Here is a 21,722-nt window from a genome sequence, read left to right as displayed (position 1 = left end):
GAAGGTGTTGATTTATAATGTAATTGAGTGTGTGTCAATTTTCTTTATTCTGTGTATTTAGTTAAAATTTGTATTTGTTCAGGTTTTGATATGATCAGTTTTATATATTATTACATTATAATTGCAATTGGTTGAATGTTCAAAGAACATTGCAACGCCCGGCGGTATGTTGCTGCGTAATAATAATAATAATAGTAAAAAAGAAGAAGAAAAGTAAGGAGAGAGCAGAGGTCAAAAGGTGATGAGAGCTCCCCTCCCGTTCCCAGGGAGAGAGAGAGAAAAAAGCGTTCTTATGAGGGTGTGACAGTGTGTGTGTGAGTGAGTATGAGTTGAGACCTCGAGCTGGTCAATTGTACAACGATTCCCTCGATCGGGATTTCGTGCGAGTTAATTTGTTATATTAGTGAATTAAAATTATCGTAAAATTATTAAAAGTGTTTACAGTCCACTTCTTTCGAGTGAGTTATCGTCCAATGCTAGAAGCAAGCATATTGATATACGTTACCATTTTGTTCGCGAAATTTATGAAAATGATGTTATCGATGTAAAATATTTAGCTTCTTTGGATATGCCAGCTGACATGCTCACCAAAGGTCTTGGCAAGAGTAAGCATCAAAATTGCTGTAAGCTGCTGGGATTATATTCTGTATAATGCATATTATTTGATTCAAAATTTTGTGTTGCATTTTATTTCAATTATGTTTGTTCGTTGCATTATGTCACGAAAATTGCATTAATCGTTATATGTTTAAGAGGGGGGGGGTTTGTATATGAATATATTTTTTGAATTTTCGTGTGAAATTTGTTTTGCATATGTTGTAAACGAAAACTTTACATTAAGTGGGGGGGGGGGGATTGTTGAGATATTTACTGTAATGTTTTCTTCACCGTTTACCTCCTCTGTAACTCAGTGTGGCGGCGCTGATGTAGCAGCGTGAGAAAGTAGGTAATATATGTTTTTCCCGCCAATATAGTGAGTGGCTTGTTAGGCCCCTTTCACGCGGAGCGGATGCGGGTCCGGAAGAAGTTTTAACAATCGGAATATACTGAGCCTTTCAGACGAGCCGAAATTCGCCCGCACCTTCGAAGTGTTCATGCGGGTCCGGACGTCGTTCGCATGTGTCAAAACCTAATCCACATCTGCACATACAAGTTCCGACAATTCGGTTATTCGGGGCTATTCACACGATGCGGATGCGGAGCGAATTCGTCCGCATCTTTGGCTACTTTTTAAAGATGATTTTGCACGGAATTTTTTTAATTGTTTGCCATAAATACCCTTAAAAACACCAATGAAGGTCCCTGTTCATCAATAGGATGTACCCACATACGTCTATCTCTCTGTTTCCTTCTGAGATGAAGGAGATATAGCAACTTTAACTGCCTTTTGTCCATACTTTACAATTTCATACAATAAAACTCCTCAACAACGGCCACTGACGGAAACAAAATTATAAGCCGTTCTGTTCATTACGAATATTTAACTGACTAAATACTTTAATAACTTTTAAATTTAATTAAAAATTTAAATTTTGTTTTTAAATATTTAAAATTATTTAAAAGATATAAATATTATAATTATTTAAAACATTTTTTTTTATTTTTCAAATTTTTAATCTTTTAATTTTTAAACTTGCAAAAAATACTTTTATTAAATACGTTATCCACGTACGGCGTTCACTCAGGGCCGGATTAAGACGTTTGAAGGCCCTGAGCACTTGAATATTTTTGGTCGTTCCCCCGATACCTACAATGTACACTGGTGAAATAAATTAAGAGAATTTGCATATTTTATCGAATTTCATGAAAAGAACTGAACTGAATGTAAAACCACTGCTTCTAGACAAAAATGCAAATCTTGTACGTCAAATACGTAAGCGTACACGTGTGTGCAGGCGGGGCCAGTAGCGAAACAGGCTTTATAAGCGCGCGTAAGTTAAGACGCATTTTGTTCGCTAGTAGACCTCGGTGAATATCTTGGTGTTATTTTGCAGCAATCGGTTAATTTCAAATTGTAACAATAAAAATGAGTAACCACCAACGTTTAGATGATGGAATGAGGTGGCGAATTGTGGGGAGGCTAGAAGCAGGCCAATCTCAAGTCCAGATTTTTAATGAGTTCAATTTTACGCGCAGCGTCGTGTGTAACTTATGGAAACAGTTCCAGGATACCGGATCCATCGAGAGAAAGCCTGGGCAAAGTCGTCCAAGAGCCACGACAGCCAGAGAAGATCGCCGTTTGTCGATTATAACGAGGCGTAACAGGAGTGCTACAGCTTCTCAGCTCTCTCGTGACTTGTATGCAGCCACAGGAACCCGTGTATCAAGGGTGACTGTTTCCAAACGACTTCATGAGAGAGGGTTGTTTGCAAGAAGACCTGCTGTTTGCGTCCCACTCACTTCTACGGACAGAAGAATCCATTTATCATGGTGCATAGAGATTGGAGTATGGATCAATGGGCGACCGTTCTCTTCACTGATGAGTCCCGGTTCAGCCTAAGCACCGATTCTCGCCGTACGTTCATATGGAGAGAACCAGGGACCCGCTACCTACCCTCCAATGTCCGCGAAATCGACCATTATGGCGGAGGAGGTTTAATGGTCTGGGCAGGCATCATGTTGGATGGCCGCACACCTCTCTATCTCTTTGGAAGAGGCACTGTGCCTGGTGTGAGGTATAGGGATGAGGTCTTGGAGCCCTATGTTCGACTTTTCAGGGGTGCAGTTGGCCCCGAGTTCATTTTAATGGACGATAACGCGAGGCCACATAGAGCTCTTCTGCTCGACGATTTTCTAGAGAGTGAGGATATTCGCTGGATGGATTGGCCAGCCAGATCTCCAGACCTTAACCCTATAGAGCATGTCTGGGACGTTCTGGGGAGGGCAATTGCAACTCGCAACCCCCCTCCGGGAACCATCCAGGGAATGAAAATAGCGTCGCTGAACGAGTGGGACCAATTGCCCCAGGAAATGATAAACTGCCTTATTTCAAGTATGAAATCACGCTGCGAGACCTTTATATCTGTAAGAGGGGACCATACCCCCTATTAACCCATTTTTTTGTTTATTCTGCAACCGTTGTTTCATACCTTCCGACTCCAACGAGTGTTACGCACGATCATGCGTGTGTATTAAAATTATTGAATGGTTATTTGTTTTGTATTGTATCAATGTATGTACATATCAAATTTCATTAAAAATCGGTACAGTAGTTCTAGAGATAATCGACCAGGTCGGCAAATTCTGTTAATTTCTTACACCAGTGTATATTTTACTCGATATTGAGTCTACAAACTGAAAAAAAAGGGAAATTTTATATTTCAGAAGGGACTAATCTAAGGATGGGGCTTCACTCTACAAGGTTTATGAAAGTTACTTTATAAAACTTGAAAAAAGCAACCAATAAATTTATCGGTTGTATTTGCTCGAATGCAACCGATCAGCTTATTGGTCGGTTAAAAAAAGGTCGGCATTTTTAAAAGAATTATAAAATTTTTATAGTGTAATGTAAGCTCAAGGCCGAGATTACACTATAAAGTTTTATAAAAGATCTTTTATAAAAGTTGATAAATCCAACCAAACGCATCGGCTGCATTCAAGCAAATGCAACCGGTGATCTTATTGGTTGAATTTTTCACGTTTTATCACAGAGCTTTTACAAAACTTGAAAAATCTAACCAATAAGGTTATTGGTTACATTCTAGAAAATGCAACCGGTGACCTTATTGGCTGCATTTTTCAAGTTTTATAAAAGGACTTTTACCAAACATTTATAGTGTAATACCGGCCTAAGACAGAATTGTGATGTGAATATTTCTAAGCACAGACATTTTGAAAGTTTCCACCCCTTCCCTTTTTCTCTACAAAGGCATCTTTATACCCATATTCTATGGGGCTGTAGATTAAACCACCAAATAATGGCTCTAGGCTGCATATGCACGTTCCGTGTGAAAGGGGCCTTAGTCGATAGGACGTGATGGTCGTATTGTTTTTCCGTGTTATTATATATTAATCTGTTTATAATAAACTAGTTATTTCGTTATTTAATTGATGAATAGTTCATGCTTTGAAACGACATCTCTGCTAAATTCCCAACATTAATTGGATATTAGAGTGAGATAGATGGCTTTTTTCTCAGCCCGAGATATCAAGGAAACAGTTATTTTCCGGATATTTTGCTGAGGTGAACTCGGGAAGAAAAGTCATCACGTCTCCGCCGGGACTCGAACCTAGGCCCTCTTGCATACCGGGCAAGCATGCTACCATCTACACCACTGGAGACATGACCCTGCCTTCCTTCGAGTACCGGTGGAGACGTGATGACTTTTCTTTCCGAGTTCACCTCAGCAAAATATCCGGATAATAACTGTTTCCTTGATATCTCGGCTGAGAAAAAAGCCATCTATCATCTATCTCGCTCTAATCCGTCCCACCCAGGGGTCATTTCCTGGAGTTAAGAGAGGCTACTAATGCCTCTACTTCAGCGCCTCACGCCACAGTGCGTGAAATAAGGAAGGCAGGGTGATGTCTCCAGTGGTGTAGACCAGTGGTTCTCAACCGGGGGCCATCCTTGTGGTACTAGGATACTTCAAGGGGGCCACGGAAGAAAATGGAGAAAGGGGCCATGACAGGTACTTTGGAGAGCTGAGAAGAAAAATTAAGGTGTGAAGAAATAAAGATTTTATATTAGTGACTAACACTTATATACAGTGAGAGAGAGATCCAACAAAACCACCCATAAAACCAGGGCCTTCTTTAGAGCATGGACCCACCCAGGCCTCACTGCCTACATTTTGCAACAAGTTCCCTAGGATGGGTTTTTTCTCAAGTCCCCGGCTAAATTTTTCAAACCCCCTTCCCTATATGAAATTTATTGTATGAAAAAAAAATTATGAAAACCATATTAGGTCCCGGGCTGTAGCTCTGTCAGTCCCACTCTTGTGAGGGGCCTCATGCCCATAAGTGACCCCACCTTATGATATTTTGTATAGTACAATTAATTTTGAAAATAAGTAGGAAATATGTAGGCTGTTTATTTACAGCTAAAGTATGGGACTACCATAGCATCACTTTGCCTGGGGGAAGGGGGGGGGGCCCATGATATTGAGACGGTCCTGATAGAACTCGGACTAGCGGGGAGATCAATAAATTCTAGGCTAGTGGTCTGGAGGCCAATTTTCTTTGCAAAATTTTTGTTCAGCATAAATTCACTGAAAAAAATCATTTTAATACGTATAAAGTGTCTTGCTTCTAGATGAGAGTTGAAAACTCTGGGTAAGACAGGGGAGCCACGAGAAAAAAATATGGTTCAAAGGGGGCCAGGGGCAAAAAAAGGTGAAGAAACACTGGTGTAGACGGGAGCATGCTTGCCGGTATGCAAGAGGGCCTGGGTTCAAGTTCCGGCGGAGACGTGATGACTTTTGTTTCCGAGTTCACCTCAGCAAAATATCCGAAAAATAACTGTTTCCGAGAGAACATATATATAAGCTCTATTACATTTATTAACAAATTACATCCCTATTTGAGAAAAATTCCCTACGAAACCGTAACCTATAATTGTCCCTTACCAAACGATACTGACGTCCCCTTGTAAAAGCAGTTGATTGACGGCGAAGTAATAAATCATGTGGTCCATCCTATCCACACCGTTGAAAATTTTGAACACTTCGATCGTATCTCCCCGACATCTGCGTTCATACAATGTAAACATATTCAAAAAATGAAGTCTCTCTTCATAACTCAAGCCCCGTGAGCCAATAAGGTCAAGAGCGTAGCTCTTCTCTGCACCCCTTCTGTATATTCGAGGACTGTTTGTTTTCCAATAGCTAATTAGTTCTCACCAGGGACAGAGGATCGGGTCATTTAAGTTCGCACCATTATGGAGAAGAAACAACTATTTAATTAAACAGCTTACTAAACAACTATTTAGATGGGCGAACGGAGGCCCATAAAATGCGTGCGTATCTCTCAAGGAGAGGATTCAAATTTAACGTCTTGAGGATCGCGCTGTAAGAGAAGAAAAGACCGACCATCCCCGTAGCGGTCGATCCCCCAACTCTCTCCCAAAGCGCCTCCCCACGGAAGACTCACATATACATGAATGCGTACATACGGGCTCTAACATCCCGCCCGGCTTTGAAATATTGCATTATTTTTACATATTATTCAAATTACATTCATACAAATTACACTAAACTTAAGCTATACAACATGCTAACGACTATCATACTAAACATGATAACGACTATCATACTAAACATGATAACGACTATCATACTAAGCATACTAACGACTATCATACTATACAAGTTGCAGATGAATACAAATTATCTAAATAATTGGCATTTGCAATTTTAAGGTAAATAAGAATCAATATGAAATACAACAAAAGACTAAATAATAATAAATAATTGCAATATATACACGAATAATTTCAATTGGTACTGTCTAGCAATTAGCATTGGCAACCACGGGCTTTTGTTTAATAAGCGCAACAAGATTGTGAACAACCCCTCTGGATAAATTCCTTCTATGGCCCGAATCATTGTCCTACATACTAGTACAGCAATGTCTGCGGACCAATGTGTTGGAGCTTCATGTGGAAGAATTCAAAATCAGACCAGTTAATTTGTTCTTCGTTGGAAGAATGATTTGATGACTTTGATCGAAATCTAGTGAAGAATTCGGGAGTCGCCCTCCAACGCGAAGGTGGTTTTCGTCATCAATAAAGAGATTAAGGGTTTTCAAATACCTCTTGAGGTGAAGGGATTTACAATTTTTCCATCAATTGATTTCTTGCGGCAACTCCTTAAGCTGAATCCAGTGCAACAGTGTAGCATTCATATTCATTACTTGCAAATATAGTAGCGATTTCAAATAATACAACTTGCTTTATGTACTGAGAATTGGGGGTTACCTTGAACGAGAAGCAGTCCTCAGGAGTTCCAACAGAGTCCCAAGGTCTTCAAAGTAGACTCGGCTCCATATGGCACTGGATAATCCTGGGCGCTGTGGTTCGATTATGAACGCATCAAGTCGGTCACATTCAAACACCACTTAAGTTCATTTGCACACACTGGAGTAATTCTATCAGCTCCGATTGCAACTTCTTGGCTGTTCCTAGATTCGGTGCACCGCTTGCAACATCATCGAAGTAGAAATTATTGAGCATGCAGTTTGCTGCAAACGGAAATTGCATTCCCTCGTCCCGTGCCAAATTGCACAAGTGTCTTGGTTAATAGGAAAAAACACTGGACGTGCCTTACGTGACGGTGTTCAGTTGGAAAATTTTGTTGGGATCTTGAGAATCCCTCCAAAAGAATTCTCAGCGAGTCTCGCTGACTTGCGTCTACTAAGATTTGCCAGAACATTTCACTGACCACACCAAAGACTGAAATAAGGTGGAAAACGGTTGAGCTTTTGAGCTCTAGAAAACCCAAGATAAAACACGGGGGGGGGGGGAGTGGTTCCAGAAGACTTTCTTCAGGGTGGGTGAAAAAAAGATAATTTAATTTTGGGTCAAAGCGCTCTGAAATGCAGAGAATGAGAGTGGAAATTGCAGTCATCTACATTCTACGACAATATAATATACTATATTCTACGTTGATAATGCATAATTTTGTGTTGAAAATGTGACTTTCTCAGAATCATTGTCTTTGTTCATGGTGTAGTTTCTCTTTTCTTTGAATCACTGTTTGTCTCATCATTATGCATACAGTAGTGTGCTGAATCTGAGAAGTTATTCCCTGGAAAAAGCTACGATTGGTGTGTTTGTTGCATATATAACTCATGACACGTATATCTCCCCTTCCAATTAATCCCTTGTTTCTCAAACTTTAACTCGTGGTGCCCCAGAATAATGTAAAAAAGAACCAATTCAAAGAACTGATAAGACATGCATCAATACATTAACTACTTTACGATCAAATGACGTAATATTGCGTCCTAACGCCAGTGGAATGAATTCAAACAAGCTCACTGTTTTCTTTCCTCTGCCTAATCATCCCAAAGCTTTGTCGCAACCTAACAATTTTTTTTCCTTTGGCTTTTTGTATACTCTGATAGTAGTTTTTTTCCCTCACATATGACGTATCTTTCTTATAAAAGTGAGAGAGAACAAGTAGGGCGAGGGTGAAAAGAAATCTAACTTTACCTACATTCTTATCACCTTATCTTTTATACTTATCTTACTCTTTTATTTGTGGTTTTTTTCTTCCCTCTTTCTAATATGCGGTTAGGTTAGGGCACAAGTTTACTCTATTTATTGCCGATTCGTCAAACAGAGAGCATACAAATTTCTTTCCAATTCGCTTGTAAGCGAGTTAACGCGTTGCGACGCCCCTCAAAAAAGGTTGGCGATAAACCTAGGAGCCACGAGCACGACATACATAATGCACGACCGTTGCATTAATCCGTTGAATATTTCCGAAATAAAATACTATAAATGCACTATACACACATATATATTCATCGCTTTTTAAAGCAGAAATCCAGGCGTTATGGAAGTTTCAACAGGATATCATGTTTTTATGAAGTCCTTTTTGCACTTGACCTGGCCTGAGTATGCCCATGAATAATGTGGAAAATTTAAAAGTAGCTGAAGATTCATAATACTGTTTCAGACAGAAAAACAAAAACTGCCGAAATGTTGAGTCTACTCTTAAAAGATTATACAGATCAGTGTTTTTCAATTAGCACTTATCCGGGGTATAAGATATTATAAATATGGACTTTGCCGTATAATGCTGTTTGCCAGCACTTACCCGAAGGCCATCTGGTCACACAACGAAGGAAAAACAAAGAATTTCATAGTCCAGGGGTTCTCAAACTGTATTCCACGGAGCCGCGGTTCGTCGCAACTTTTGTCGGGGGCGGCGCGAAGCGATGGCCTGACAAAGGTTCTTCGAAGCGATTCTTTGTTAAACTGCTCTGGAGTACTGGGATAAGCATTGATTAGGGTAAGAGGCGCCGCAGATGGAAAAATGTTTAAGAACCCCCTGTAATAGAGCTTATACCATTCATCTCGTTCGATATATTTTCATTCTTCTCCAATTTGTTATCAAACACACCACATGAATTTATTTCACTAAAAATAAGTATTCACATACTGCACAATGCCTGTGCTCAAGTTTTTCAACTTCGAGCAAAACTCCCCTTTAAACAGTTTCTCCAAAGGAAGCCCGTACGTAGACCAGCAAACAGAAAAATTATTTCAATCGATTCATGCACCTGCCACTTTCAATTCGATTTGGAAGATCGACAGTGGCATTTCAAACACCTAATACGCCTCAAACATACTTGAATGCATTATGGAAACATGGCCATACCGGTACGTCCCAATTCATATGCAGTGGTTCCCGAACCTTTTTGGATTCATGGCACGCACCTTTTGGTTGTGCATCTGCAATCTGGTAGCATGTGATAGCAACTGTGCGATCATGAGTCTCACATCGCTCTGATCCAGGTTCGAACCCTACCAGCGACACAGTGGTAATTGACTGGAGTGAGGGTTTTTTCCGATGGTTCCAACTTCGAAGTACGAATGTCAACCGATCTTCCGTTTGAAAAGTTTTCCCGGCAGAGAGCAGACAGGCTTTCAACGTGGTATTTGCGTAACGCGAAACTTCGGGCATCTCTGCCAGTTTTACTTCTAATATGGAAAACAGATGGCAAAACTCGAACACAAACCTCGCATAACTATGACAGCATAGATACGTTATAGTCACGCATAATATAAGATAGAACTTTTCGGCATGCACCAATTTGTTAGAAATTCTACAGAGAAATGTTTTGGATGTGTACGATTGGGTAGTAGTATATATGTACTTACGATAAAAGTGTAACGTGATGAAAGTGATTGTGTGTGTGTGTGTGGACTGGATTGAAAATATGAAGATTTTTTGGGAGTTTCATATCTTAGATTAATTTTGGAGAGTTAAAATGCATTTTTTTTATTTTCTTTAAATTTTTTTCCAATCACTTTTTTTTGGGCTTTCTCCATCTGTGTTTTTGGTGTTTGTATTTATATAAATACACAAAACGTGAAATGTAATTAACGTTCTTTAAATTAATTGAAAAATTAAAATAAATTAATCCGTTTAAAATTCAATTTAATTTGAATAATAACCAACTGAAAACAAAAAAAAATTTAATTTGATTTTTTGAATTGAAAAATTTCAAGTTCTTTCTACAAATGCATAATTTAAGTTTGCGCCTAAAGCAAAAACAAACAATGGCGCCTTTCCGAATTTCGTCTCCCACTCACCAAAACCTGGCTACGCCACTGGTCCTGCAGGGTCTCTTTTCCCCGTTGACATCCCGAATGATGTGGTATATTTCCTGAAGAAGTCCCGCATGCATTTTTCATACGGGAACAAAAGAGAAAAATACTAATAGGGAGTTGATTATATAAAAAAAAATTATTAAAAAAAATCTTACCTAATTTGATATTTTCATCATCTTCGGATTTCAGATTCGCCCTGTATATGATGTAAAAAAAATAATTAACATAATTCATTTACATATGCATATTTAAATGCACAGGGTGATCGGTCAAGTCTATTGGCCGCATTTTACTGGCGAAACATTGATCCTAGACGGTTGATCTAGCTCTGATCTAGCGACTAGTTGATCCTCTTCCAATTAGAAAAAATATATCCAGATGACGTTTAGACCTCAGATGCGTCATCATATCGCAAGGGGTTGCATAGTTATTAAAATAAAAAAACTAACTTTTTATACGGTCCCAAAAAACCCAACTGCAAAGTTGTTGCCTTGTCTCTTTTGAGACCAACAAATGAAATTTCACGTTTTCAAGTGCAATGATCTCACAGAGATAATTTAATTCAAAAACCTGAGAAAAAAAATGGAAACAGCAGCATAAACTAACGCGGACAACGTTTCTTTTCCTTATTTTTACTGTTCTTTTCCCAACTTTTCTCCGATTTTTGAATTCAAATGTCAGCGAATTTTGCACTGGAAAAAGTGGATTTTTTTGGCCTCAAAGGACAGAACAACAACTTTCTAATTGGAACATTATGTCCGCATAAAGTTCTCTTTTTTACTTCAAGAAATATACAACCCCTTGCAATATGAATGATGTATCTAAAATGTACACGTTATTTTGATTCTTTTTTTAATTGGAAGTATGCCTCTAGGATCAACAGTTCACCAGTAAAATGCAGCCAAGGGACTTGAACGATCACCCTGTATATACTATTGTTGTGGACAGTAAAAATAAGCTCTAAAATAACCCTATTTGGGTTCATGCAATAACGCACATACAATGTCGCATTTTCGGATGAATTAATTGGCATATTTGTCAGATGGTGGCAATGTTTGCGTGATGGTGATAATGAACGTTAGCCATCCTTGAAAACGAGCAAGTAATAGTGCTAGCTTGTAGTTTGAGCGTATAGATATAGCTGGAAATAAAGTCAATCTCACGAAAACTCATCAGTTCGAACTCGACTATAACACAGCAGAAGCGGTCAGCAACATCAACAAAGCATTTGAGTAAATGAATGAAACGTTCAGTCGTAGTTCCAATCTGACAATATGACTCTTGAAAATGGATTTAGTAGATATTCAGTAACACCCGTCGACAAACTACTAGCTGTAGGTCTACATGTGCACCAAGGTACAGTATTAAGAACATGGCTGAGAAATTAGAGACATTCATTAAAAAGTAAACTTGTCATTTGAAAGCATTCGGTAAAGTCTAAGAAGCTTGAAAAAAAATGGGTTACCATGAGCTTGCCAGAAGAATCATTAAAATATTGACTGGAAGTTTGCAATCCTAGCAACAAGGAGTTAATCCAGGCCAACTCGGATGTGATGAAATCGTGGGTAGATGAATGGAGCAGAACTGACAAGTGCAAGATTGCTCACTTTGTATCAAATAACCCACATTTCACTTACGAGTCGAATGAATCAGGGTCGTAACTAGAGGGGGGGGGGGGGGGCAAGGGGCAACTTTCCCGGGTTACAAAATTTAGAGGGCGGCAGTTTTAGGTGGGAACAAAGAACAACAATACAAAATTATCGAATTTTAAAGCTGTGGGGGCAGAAAAAAATCCTAGTTACGGCCCTGCGAATGATAGAATTATTTTGGATGGAACCAGGTTAACCGATTTGGAAATTTTCATCGAAAAGCGGCTTAGATTTTCTGAACTTAATTCTGCCGAGATTCAAAAAACAAATAGAAAATGTCCGGTTTCATTCTTAAAAAGGTCTCTCACGTTCTTTTTTTGTAGATCGGCCAGTCCTGGTCTAAAGTATGCTGTAAAGACCTACAGAAGGATATAGACTTGGTTGATGAAGTGCAGTAGAGCACTAGTTGGTATGCAGTGCTTGGGCAGTGAAAATACGGGCTATATAGCAAGGGCTGTCTCATGAGTCGGTACCAGCCGACGTCACGTAAAACGTCATTCTCCGAAAGAATCAAGTGCGCCAACTTTGCTACCTTGTTAATTACGATGATTTGCAATCGCTGGTGTACTGCCCATTTTACTGAATTCTTTCCAAAATTGTCTCTTCAATTATTTTCATTAGTATCTGTTGATTTATTGGCTTGCTTCGTTCAGCCATTCAAACATTTAAAATAAGAAATTTTGCATTTGCTTATGAAGTAACTTCCACTGAGAAATTTTTTTCGGATCCAGTACGGATTCAGTTGAATCACGTAAGTGTTAACTTTTACTGATTAACCACCTTTTACGTATGATTGAAAGCCATCTCGAAACAGATAATTTCAATTATCTTATGAACTTTCTAATAATTTCTGACTACCTTTTTATTTTCATTTGAATTAGGTGTAATTTTTAAAAGGCTTGGACTTCGTTATTACCAATACAACTAACAAAAACATGGGAAACAAATGTGAAGAAAAATCACAATATCTTGGATTAATAATATTTCTTGGATTTAATTCATTTTCTTAACTTACACAAATTATAAAAAAATAAATAAAAAATATACTACAAGCGCATACCAGTGCCACTAATCCGCCATGTTATTTTTTTTTTTCATTTTTAACGACCGGTAAATGTCATTCAATCCATTACAACAACAGAACTCGGCTTCCCCCCACCCGAATTTTTTTGGTAAAAAATGGACGAAATCCATCGTTGAGGGTGTCTGACCTTGATCTTTGAAAAAAAAAAGGGTATGAAATGCAGATGGTTTAAAGATGAAACGTTGTTACTTCTACGGAAAAATCGTTTGTTATGTCAAACACGGCTAAAGTTGGTTTTCTGTGGTTCCAAACTTTGAGGCTTCCATGCCGAGCCTATCTTCACGTTTTAAAGTCTCGCCACTGAGAGTGACAGACCTACAACGGTACAAATTTTCAATCATTACACTTCGCTCATATTTAAAAAAAAAGAGGGCAGCACTATAAAACGGGTACAAAGCATTACACAAAAACAAACTTTACATTAAGTTCACAACACGCATGCACGCACAGTCTAACATGTAATCATTCGTTAAAAATTTCACATTGGAATATGGATGAGGTGTATGTGTGGTTTAATGGCAGAAGCGTATTTACAGGGAGGCTAAGCGGGCGGCAAGTGGGGAAGGGTGGAACATTTTAGGAATTTATGGTAAAGAACACGAAATTGGAAAGGGAAAAGGTGGCAAAGTTATGAATCCGCCTCTGCCGATTGGTTAGGGAAAATTCTAGGTTGTGGTATCGCGTAGGGAGCCTTTCTTCAACAGGGCTGTGAATGCATAGAATATATCACTTTCTGTTGCCGTAAATTCCATCGCAATAGACACATTTTAAATAAAAAAATGATATTCACATGGTGGGAAAATACTAAGCTATTCAGTGCATACTTTATAAATCCATTCACCATATTTATTCCCATACAAATTTCTATTTCATTTTATTAATTTCATTTCTTACGAAATTAAAAATCAGCCAAGTCACGAAACTAGAAGGGGCGGGAGAGGGCAACTTGCCGCAGAAAATCTTTTGCTGTTCTTTGATTGGAGTACTCGATGTACTTTTTGGAATCCCGTACGTTTGACACATTTGTTTTGGCAAAAGAGTTCGCCCATGAATTTCTTTAAAAAAAATTCATTTACTGTCTAGCACGATCATTTCTGTTTTTTAGAAATTGCGAAGCGTAAAATAGACGAACAGCATATATCATACCATTTCTCAAACCATCAGTTTATCCAATCATAATGCACTAAGGGTGAATTACGTTGTCAAAGCATCTTCAATTCATGGTCAACCTGCGAACTGACAAATGTGGGTTTTGATATTCGTGACAAGAAATTTGTGAATTCTTTACCCCTCCTCCTTCTCTGTTTCCTCTTATGGCACGTAGAACGTCCGAATTGAAGTTTACTTCAGATTGCAACGAACTCTGAAGAGGCTGAAAAAATAAAATGACAGGAAAAAAAATAAAGAAAAACGAGTTCGTAAAATAGAGTGAATTCTAACATTGTTTCTATGGCATGCTGTTCGGGACAGAGGACTAGTTCGTAAAATCGAGCGTCAAATGCAGTACCGCGGTGGTCAAAAACGCAAATATAATGTTCGGTTTGATTCCTAAAAAAGTCTCTCTTCGTTCTTCCAGAATCACCCTTCCGCTTTTAGGAGGCTTAGGCCGGTATTAAACCATACAAGTTTTATAAAAGTGCTTGTATAAAACTTGAAAAATACAACGAATAAGCTTATGGGTTACATTCAAGCTTATCCAACCGACCAGTTTATTGGTTGTATTTTTCAAGTTTTATCAAAGCACTTTTACAAAACTTTTACAGTGTAATACCGGCCTTAGTTCGTCAGGGCCTAGAATACGCCGTACGGTTTTAGGGAAACCGTAATCTCTCCAAGACTTGGTAGAAATAGTGCAAAGAAGAGCCACTAGAGCACTCACTGGTGGGTATGCAAGGCTGGAAGTATGAAGAAAGATTTGATTCGTTTAGTGTTTTCTCTTTGGAACAACGTAGGAGTCGTGGAGATATGACTGAAGTATAGTAGAAGTCCGTTATAACGACAGCTCACAATCATAAGCAAAATTGTCGTCATAACGGACTTCGTTATAAGCGGATGTTTTTTGTAACGTTAGCTCTGACAATAGCCTGTAAACCACTCGTTATAACGGACTTTACTGTATTCAAGATTTTAAAGGGGGATCGATATGATGGATCATGAAATACTGTTAGGTCGTCTTCCAAATGCTTCGACTAGGGGGCACCAGTTTCGGTTAGTTAGGGATAGTTCTAGGCTCTTGTTTAACAGGGAGTTTTTCTCCTCCAGAGTTGCAAATGCATGGAATAGCTTACCTTCTGATGTCGTGAATATCCCCACGATAGACACCTTCAAGAGGAAATATGGGAAATAAAATGGGTAGTAGTAGTCGAGAAGCTATCCCTATATATATATTTGAAGATGACAACCATTATTTCTATGGGCAGATATATTATTTGTTTAGTTACTTTTTCTGGCTTATTATTTTTAGATAGCTGTATTTAGGTTGTGACAAACACATAAATACAAATACAATGCCACCACAGGCAAAATGCCCAACGAGGTGGCTGATAAAAAGATGCCCACAAAAATATGGATGTCATATGTTTCAAAAATACAGCAACCCAATTAAAAATGCAATTAACAAAAATTATAAACAATATATACACATGATAAAATATTATACAATGCCCATAAAGAATACTTATGGTTGTCTTATTCTAAGAATGGATAGCTTCTCGATTTACCTCAACATGTTTATCGTATTTCTTTTTAAACGTGTCAATTGTGTTACAATTTACTACCTCCGGGGGTAAGCTATTCCATTTATTAACAACCCTATTAGAGAAAAATTCCCGGCGACACCATAACCTTGCATTGTCCCTCACCAATCGATACTGGTGTCCCCTTGTAAAAGCAGTCGATTGGCGGTGTACTAAAAGTTCATGGTCCATCCTATCCATCCCATTGAAAATTTTGAACACTTCGATCATATCTCCTCGACACCTGCGTTCATCCAATGTAAACATATTCAAAAAATGAAGTCTCTCTTCATAACTCAAGCCCTGTGTGCCAATAAGGACACGCGTAGCTCTTCTCTGCACCCCTTCAACCAAGTCTATGTCCCTCTGTAGGTATGGTCTCCAAAACCTTACAGCATACTCCAGTCCAGGACGAACTAAGCCTCGAAAAAGCGGAAGAATGACTTTAGGAGAACGCGAAGAGACCTTTTTGAAAATGAGACCAAGCATTCTATTCACTTTTTTGACAACCGCTGAACAATGTTCAGAAAACTTAAGTCGCTCGTCAATGAGAATTCCCAAATCGGTGACTCTAGTTGCATCCGGGATAGTGACACCATTCAACTCGTAAGAGAACCGTGGGTTGTTCGAACCAAAATGAGCGACCATGCACTTATCTACGCTAAACGTCATGCTCCATTCATTTGCCCATGCTGCAATCTTGTTTAAGTTGGTCTGGAGCAACTCCCTATCTCTTTCATTTCCGATTACCCCCATTAGCTTCACATCATCTGCGAATTTGCCGGTAATTCCATCGATACCCTGATCGAGTTTAAATAACATAGTGTATTAATAGTGTATTTAATAACATAGTAATAACATACAACGAGTTTAGTAACATAATATGGGGTTTTTTTCTAATACTATTTATTTTTATTTCTCTTTATACTTTTTTCCAGCCACCTTGTTGGGCAATTTGCCTAGTGTGGTCTCTAATTTTGTATCTGTATTTGCATAAGTTATTAGTTTCAGGAGGATGCCTCGTGTGTTGACATCCACGACTTCAACAGTTTGAGATAAGAAAACAATAGCAGTGCAGAAAAAATATATAAAAATAATAACATTTACATTCAGATGTCACACAGCGTAGTGACATGTGACTAAAAATGAATAATGTGCGACAACCGTCACTGATCTACACAACGGCGAGAAACCAATAAGGATTCAAAAAACACATTTCGAAAGCCACTCTTCATCCGCGAAACCAATTGCGATTATTTGTTGGTGTGCAGCCTTATACAATATGGAACCGTGATAACACGACATTAATTACTCCCATTGTTAAAACAAAATTAAATTCTATGGGGAAAATACCTAACTTGGTACATGAGTCAAACCCAGCCCAAGTCGACTAAGATTTGGGCGGGACCCCACGGAGACCTACGATTTCCGTTGGGGTGTCGTAGAAGTGGGAACCCCCTCCACCGAAGAGACTATCCCCTTATGGCAACCTCTGCGTATATTTATATTGTGAATTTAAAATTGCTCATTAAACATTCCTTCTTAACTAAATATTTGGTTTTTTCGAAATTAATGCAACCATTGGCGCAACAAGTGTACAACCTACCTCGTAAGCCCTGCGACACCGGTTCGAGTCACAATTTATAAGTTAAGAACCTCAGAAGTGGATAATATGCTCGCGGTGAAGAGATACTCACTAATAACGGAATATTCGGTTTTTGTCAGAACGTAGGAAAATCATTTGGATAATTTTTTTCTGACAGGCGAGTTCAACAATACGGCAAAGCCGTAAAAAAAAAGTCCTCAAAAAGACATATTTAAGCGCAAAACGTCGGACTTCGGCTGAAACTTGCATACTGTAAATGCACTGTTATTTCGATGAGAGACGGATCACATTCAATGGTACCCATTTTGATTAATAAAGCCCAGTTTACATAGTTACTGTTGTTTGAAGTCTCACCATCAAATCAGACATGCTGTGTGCAACAATCTGATGCATGTTAGTGTATTTGTTCCATATACGAACCACATTTTCATATTAACTTTCTAATATATCAATAGCGATATTTTCACGAAAATAAACTGTATACTTTTGGCATCGAGAATATGTTCAAAGATTTATATTTAGTTCTGAAAGTGGATGGCATATCATTTCCTATAAATAATATAAACCCCATCCTATGGGATCGAAGTGGACAAAATTTCCCTATTTTCACAAGAGAAAGCTGTAAAATATGATTTAGGGATGTGCATTTTAATTTAGTAATTGCATATCTATTCCTGCAGCCACAATATTAGTTGAATACAACAGCCGGTTATTAAATAATAGTTGTATATAATGCAATATTTCTAAAACTAAGATATGTAACAGCAGCATCATATAATAGCATATATAATAATGCATAGCAATATTCTTAAACAGATGTAAATTTGCATTTCTTCTGCGTTTAAGTTGGTTACTTGCATGTGCAGCTGTATTTTAAATGAACTGATAGTGGTATGATTGTGCAACTATTATCCTCGCGATTTGTGATGGTAATTTTATTATCGTATCATTTTTTTTTTGTTTATTAATAGCTTCAACAAAATGTTCCATACAGTGTTTCACAAACAGCGTTTACATTTTGAGAGCATGTGAAAGGTCTCGTTTCCCATCCGAACAAATCTATGTTTATTTATAGATATGGATTCACCAATTGCATTGCATGTTCAAAATGTTGATAGAAAATTGTTATAATATGTTCCTAAAACAAATTAAGATCGAAATTATCGTAATTGAAAACTCATTCAATTGCCAGAATCGAATTCGCATTTTTAGAAAATATCTCATAGTTACATCTGTGAATAATAAGCAGTACAGTATTCGCAGTCGAATTACTGTACCAAATTACAGTCCAAATTAAGAAATAATACGTATACATACAGTCACAAGTATTATTTTCTATAAAGTTATCAAATACATTTATAATCTATTATGTGGTCCATTTAGATCATCATTTGAGCAATTTGCCTGTTCTGGCTTCTAATTTTGTATTTGTACCACTGAAATAAAATTGCATAAAACTTTTCGATATTGTTCATCTCGACGGAACGTCAGTTAAGATCTTAGCTAAGGGTTGAAATACTCATGGTGGAAACGAAATCTAAAATTATATTTGTGGGAGAAAATTCGAAATCTACGTTCATTTAGTCAATGTTCATCTACAAGTATATAGATATGTATACAAATATACTTGTAGTATACATTTAGTTCTCATTAGATGAGAATTAAATGAATACTATTGAACTTAATTAAAATATCAAGTAGATATGTCGCTCTCACGGAGAAATAAGTTTTGGATATTAATCGGATTTTCTTTTTCATACATTGATAAAATTTTGTCAAAGCATTTACATCAAGTGTACAAAGAGCAACATCAGCTAAAATATTTTACTATATACACACTAAGATGATTCGAAAACACATCAAACCTTGCATTATGTTGCTGAACAGTTCCAGAGCATTGGGAAACACAGCTGCCCATGATAGATTGAAAATGTAGGTCTTCAAGTGAGAGCCCGATACCACATGAAATACAATAGCTTAATCACATTCTTTAAAACTGTATGTAATGTATCTTCCATATCCACATGCAAGATGCAAACCATTTCACATAATCATCCTCGGGAACGTTTTATCACAGTTGACAATGTATATAAACTCGTTCGAAAAATAACTCTATTCAAGATCGTTGTCAGTAGTCCATTTTCTACATCAGAAGAGGGTTCGGCACATAACCTTCGATTACACCCCACTTTTCCTATACAAACATGTCATAAGTATACCAAAACAGCTAAATTAAAAAAAAAAAGAGATGCGTGATCCGATTGGGATGCGGAAGATCCGGAGAAATCGACGGACATGCGGAAATTTTTTTGCCTGGAGTTGTCTTATTCCCGCGAAATCGATTACGGCATTTGTGGCAACACGGACGCAATCGATCCACGAAAACTCGAGAGGGAGAGAAACATTCTAGCAGGATCCCGCTGAAATAGGCATCACAGTGTTTACAAAGAAAATCCATCCTCAAAGAGAGCGTTAGCATTGTTTTTCGACCAAAAATTACCCTTTTTTTTTCAAAACAAAACATTTTTAGTAACGATATCACGTTTATTTCACTATGACAACAATCCCTACCTCGCACGATTCTAAATTGCAAACAAACGGGGAAAGCTTTAATGGTTAAGGTATCCGACTACCTTTCTTGTTACTTTTTCTCTGAAACGGTACCGGAGTGAACTTCAATAACATATTTTGTGATAACAAGTGCCTCTCGAAATGGTGAAAACAATAGTACATTATGGACTGCCTTCGCCATTTTTGCCAAATTTTAAAAAAAATTCACGTAATACTCAAAACATGATTGCAAAAAAGTTTAATGAAATGTTTTATTTTCACAATACATTTAATTAGTGATGATGCAGGTTATGAACCAAAATTTAAAGGATTGTATGTTATGCTCGTAAGTTACACCCAAATCTGTTGATGCACGTGTGAATTTTTTGAAATTTCATTCTACATATATCGTGTATTATACACTGTAATTAGACATATATATGTGATAGACCTTACATTTCGGTTCATAATTTTAACAATATATGTCAGAATATCATTAAAATTTTGTAATGATAAAGTGAGTATAATTTTAGAAATCATGTTTCAAACTCAAGTAAAACGTCAAAAAAAATATTCTTCGTAAAACACGTTCAAAGTTTTTGTTGGTAGATTTATTTTTGCCATCCAAACAAAAGTTTTAATGACTACTATACTTCTTGAACTCTAAAACTAAGCAAAAGAAAAATAAACTGAATGGTGCACATACATCTCCAAATACCATGAAAAACGATACAATTTCTGCTTTGGCAAAATCAAAAATTGAGAAATCATCGACATTTATATTATTTGGCAATATATAGATGGCTCCCTACTCAATTAAAATCAATAGCACGAATATTTTTCATAGAAATTGGAGAAAAAGTGGGACAAAAATTAGAAAGTAAGATATTTTACCAAAAAGTAGGAGCAATAAGTTTAGAAAGTATGGATTACGTAAAGTTTATCAAAAATAATTGATAATTTTATTAGGATTGTATAATTAAAATTATGTGAAATTGAAATAATTCTGAATTCTTTCGAATTGACGATAATGCATAATGTCCGGTAAATCGGATTCATTCAATTATGACATAAAATTTACTAGAACTATGAACAGGCAATTATGCATAAACACCGGAAAATGTGATAAATTCGTATTGGAATCACAATATATAGTAAAACCTCGTTAAGTCGTCACTCCGCTTAAGTAGTCGTTTTTCTATAGGCCCTTCCAGCTTTCATAGACAACAATGTTATTAAACCCTCGTTTACTCGTCACTATGGAAAAGTTTCAGAGAGAGGAACATATTGTTTTTATGGCTTCCTTTAAAAAAGGTTGTTAACAGCATTGCCATATACTTGAGTCACCATAAAAGCCTATGTACCAAAACGTAACAGTTTAAGTAACGAAAGTTACGCTGGGGAAGTTCATTTGCGGACCAAGGTTTCGTTTACACGACATTGGCATTGGGGGAAACTTGCGGAATTGGATAGAATCGTGGTTAAGAGATAGGTCGCAACGAGTTATGGTGAACGGGGAATTCTCTGGTTGGACAGGCGTCACAAGTGGAGTTCCTCAGGGAAGTGTCCTTAGCCCCATTCTTTTTTCATTTTTGTCAATAAACTCGATCAGGGTATCGATCGTATCGATGGGATTACTAGCAAATTTGCAGATGATGTGAAGCTAATGGGGGTAATCGAGAATCAAAGCGATTGGGAGTTGTTCCAGACCAACTTAAACAGGATTGCAGCATGGGCAAATGAATGGAGCATGACGTTTAGCGTAGATAAGTGCATGGTCGCTCATTTTGGTTCGAACACCCCACGGTTCTCTTAC

General features: G+C 37.6%; 1 protein-coding gene and 1 long non-coding RNA gene across 5 annotated transcripts in view; one reads left to right on the top strand and one right to left on the bottom strand.

Annotated features, from left to right (window-relative positions):
- The window catches only part of LOC149074679 (uncharacterized), a 459,047-nt gene that overhangs the window by 292,880 nt on the left and 144,445 nt on the right, over positions 1–21,722 (bottom strand). For all 4 annotated transcript variants that reach the window (XM_089247147.1, XM_089247149.1, XM_089247150.1 and 1 more), the window contains exon 14: positions 10,438–10,478. In XM_089247147.1, coding sequence (XP_089103273.1) covers positions 10,438–10,478 — 41 coding nt within the window. The remainder of the gene's footprint in view (positions 1–10,437; positions 10,479–21,722) is intronic.
- The window catches only part of LOC149074680 (uncharacterized), an 86,962-nt gene that overhangs the window by 5,923 nt on the left and 59,317 nt on the right, over positions 1–21,722 (top strand). The window lies entirely within an intron of this gene.

Source organism: Pholcus phalangioides, unplaced genomic scaffold (genome assembly GCF_987345545.1).
Source record: "Pholcus phalangioides strain wild (caught in Gottingen) unplaced genomic scaffold, Ppha-v1.0 ptg000017l_1, whole genome shotgun sequence".
Lineage (NCBI taxonomy): Eukaryota > Metazoa > Arthropoda > Arachnida > Araneae > Pholcidae > Pholcus > Pholcus phalangioides.
Note: the sequence above shows the minus strand (reverse complement) of the source record. Positions and strands in the feature narration are given on the sequence as shown.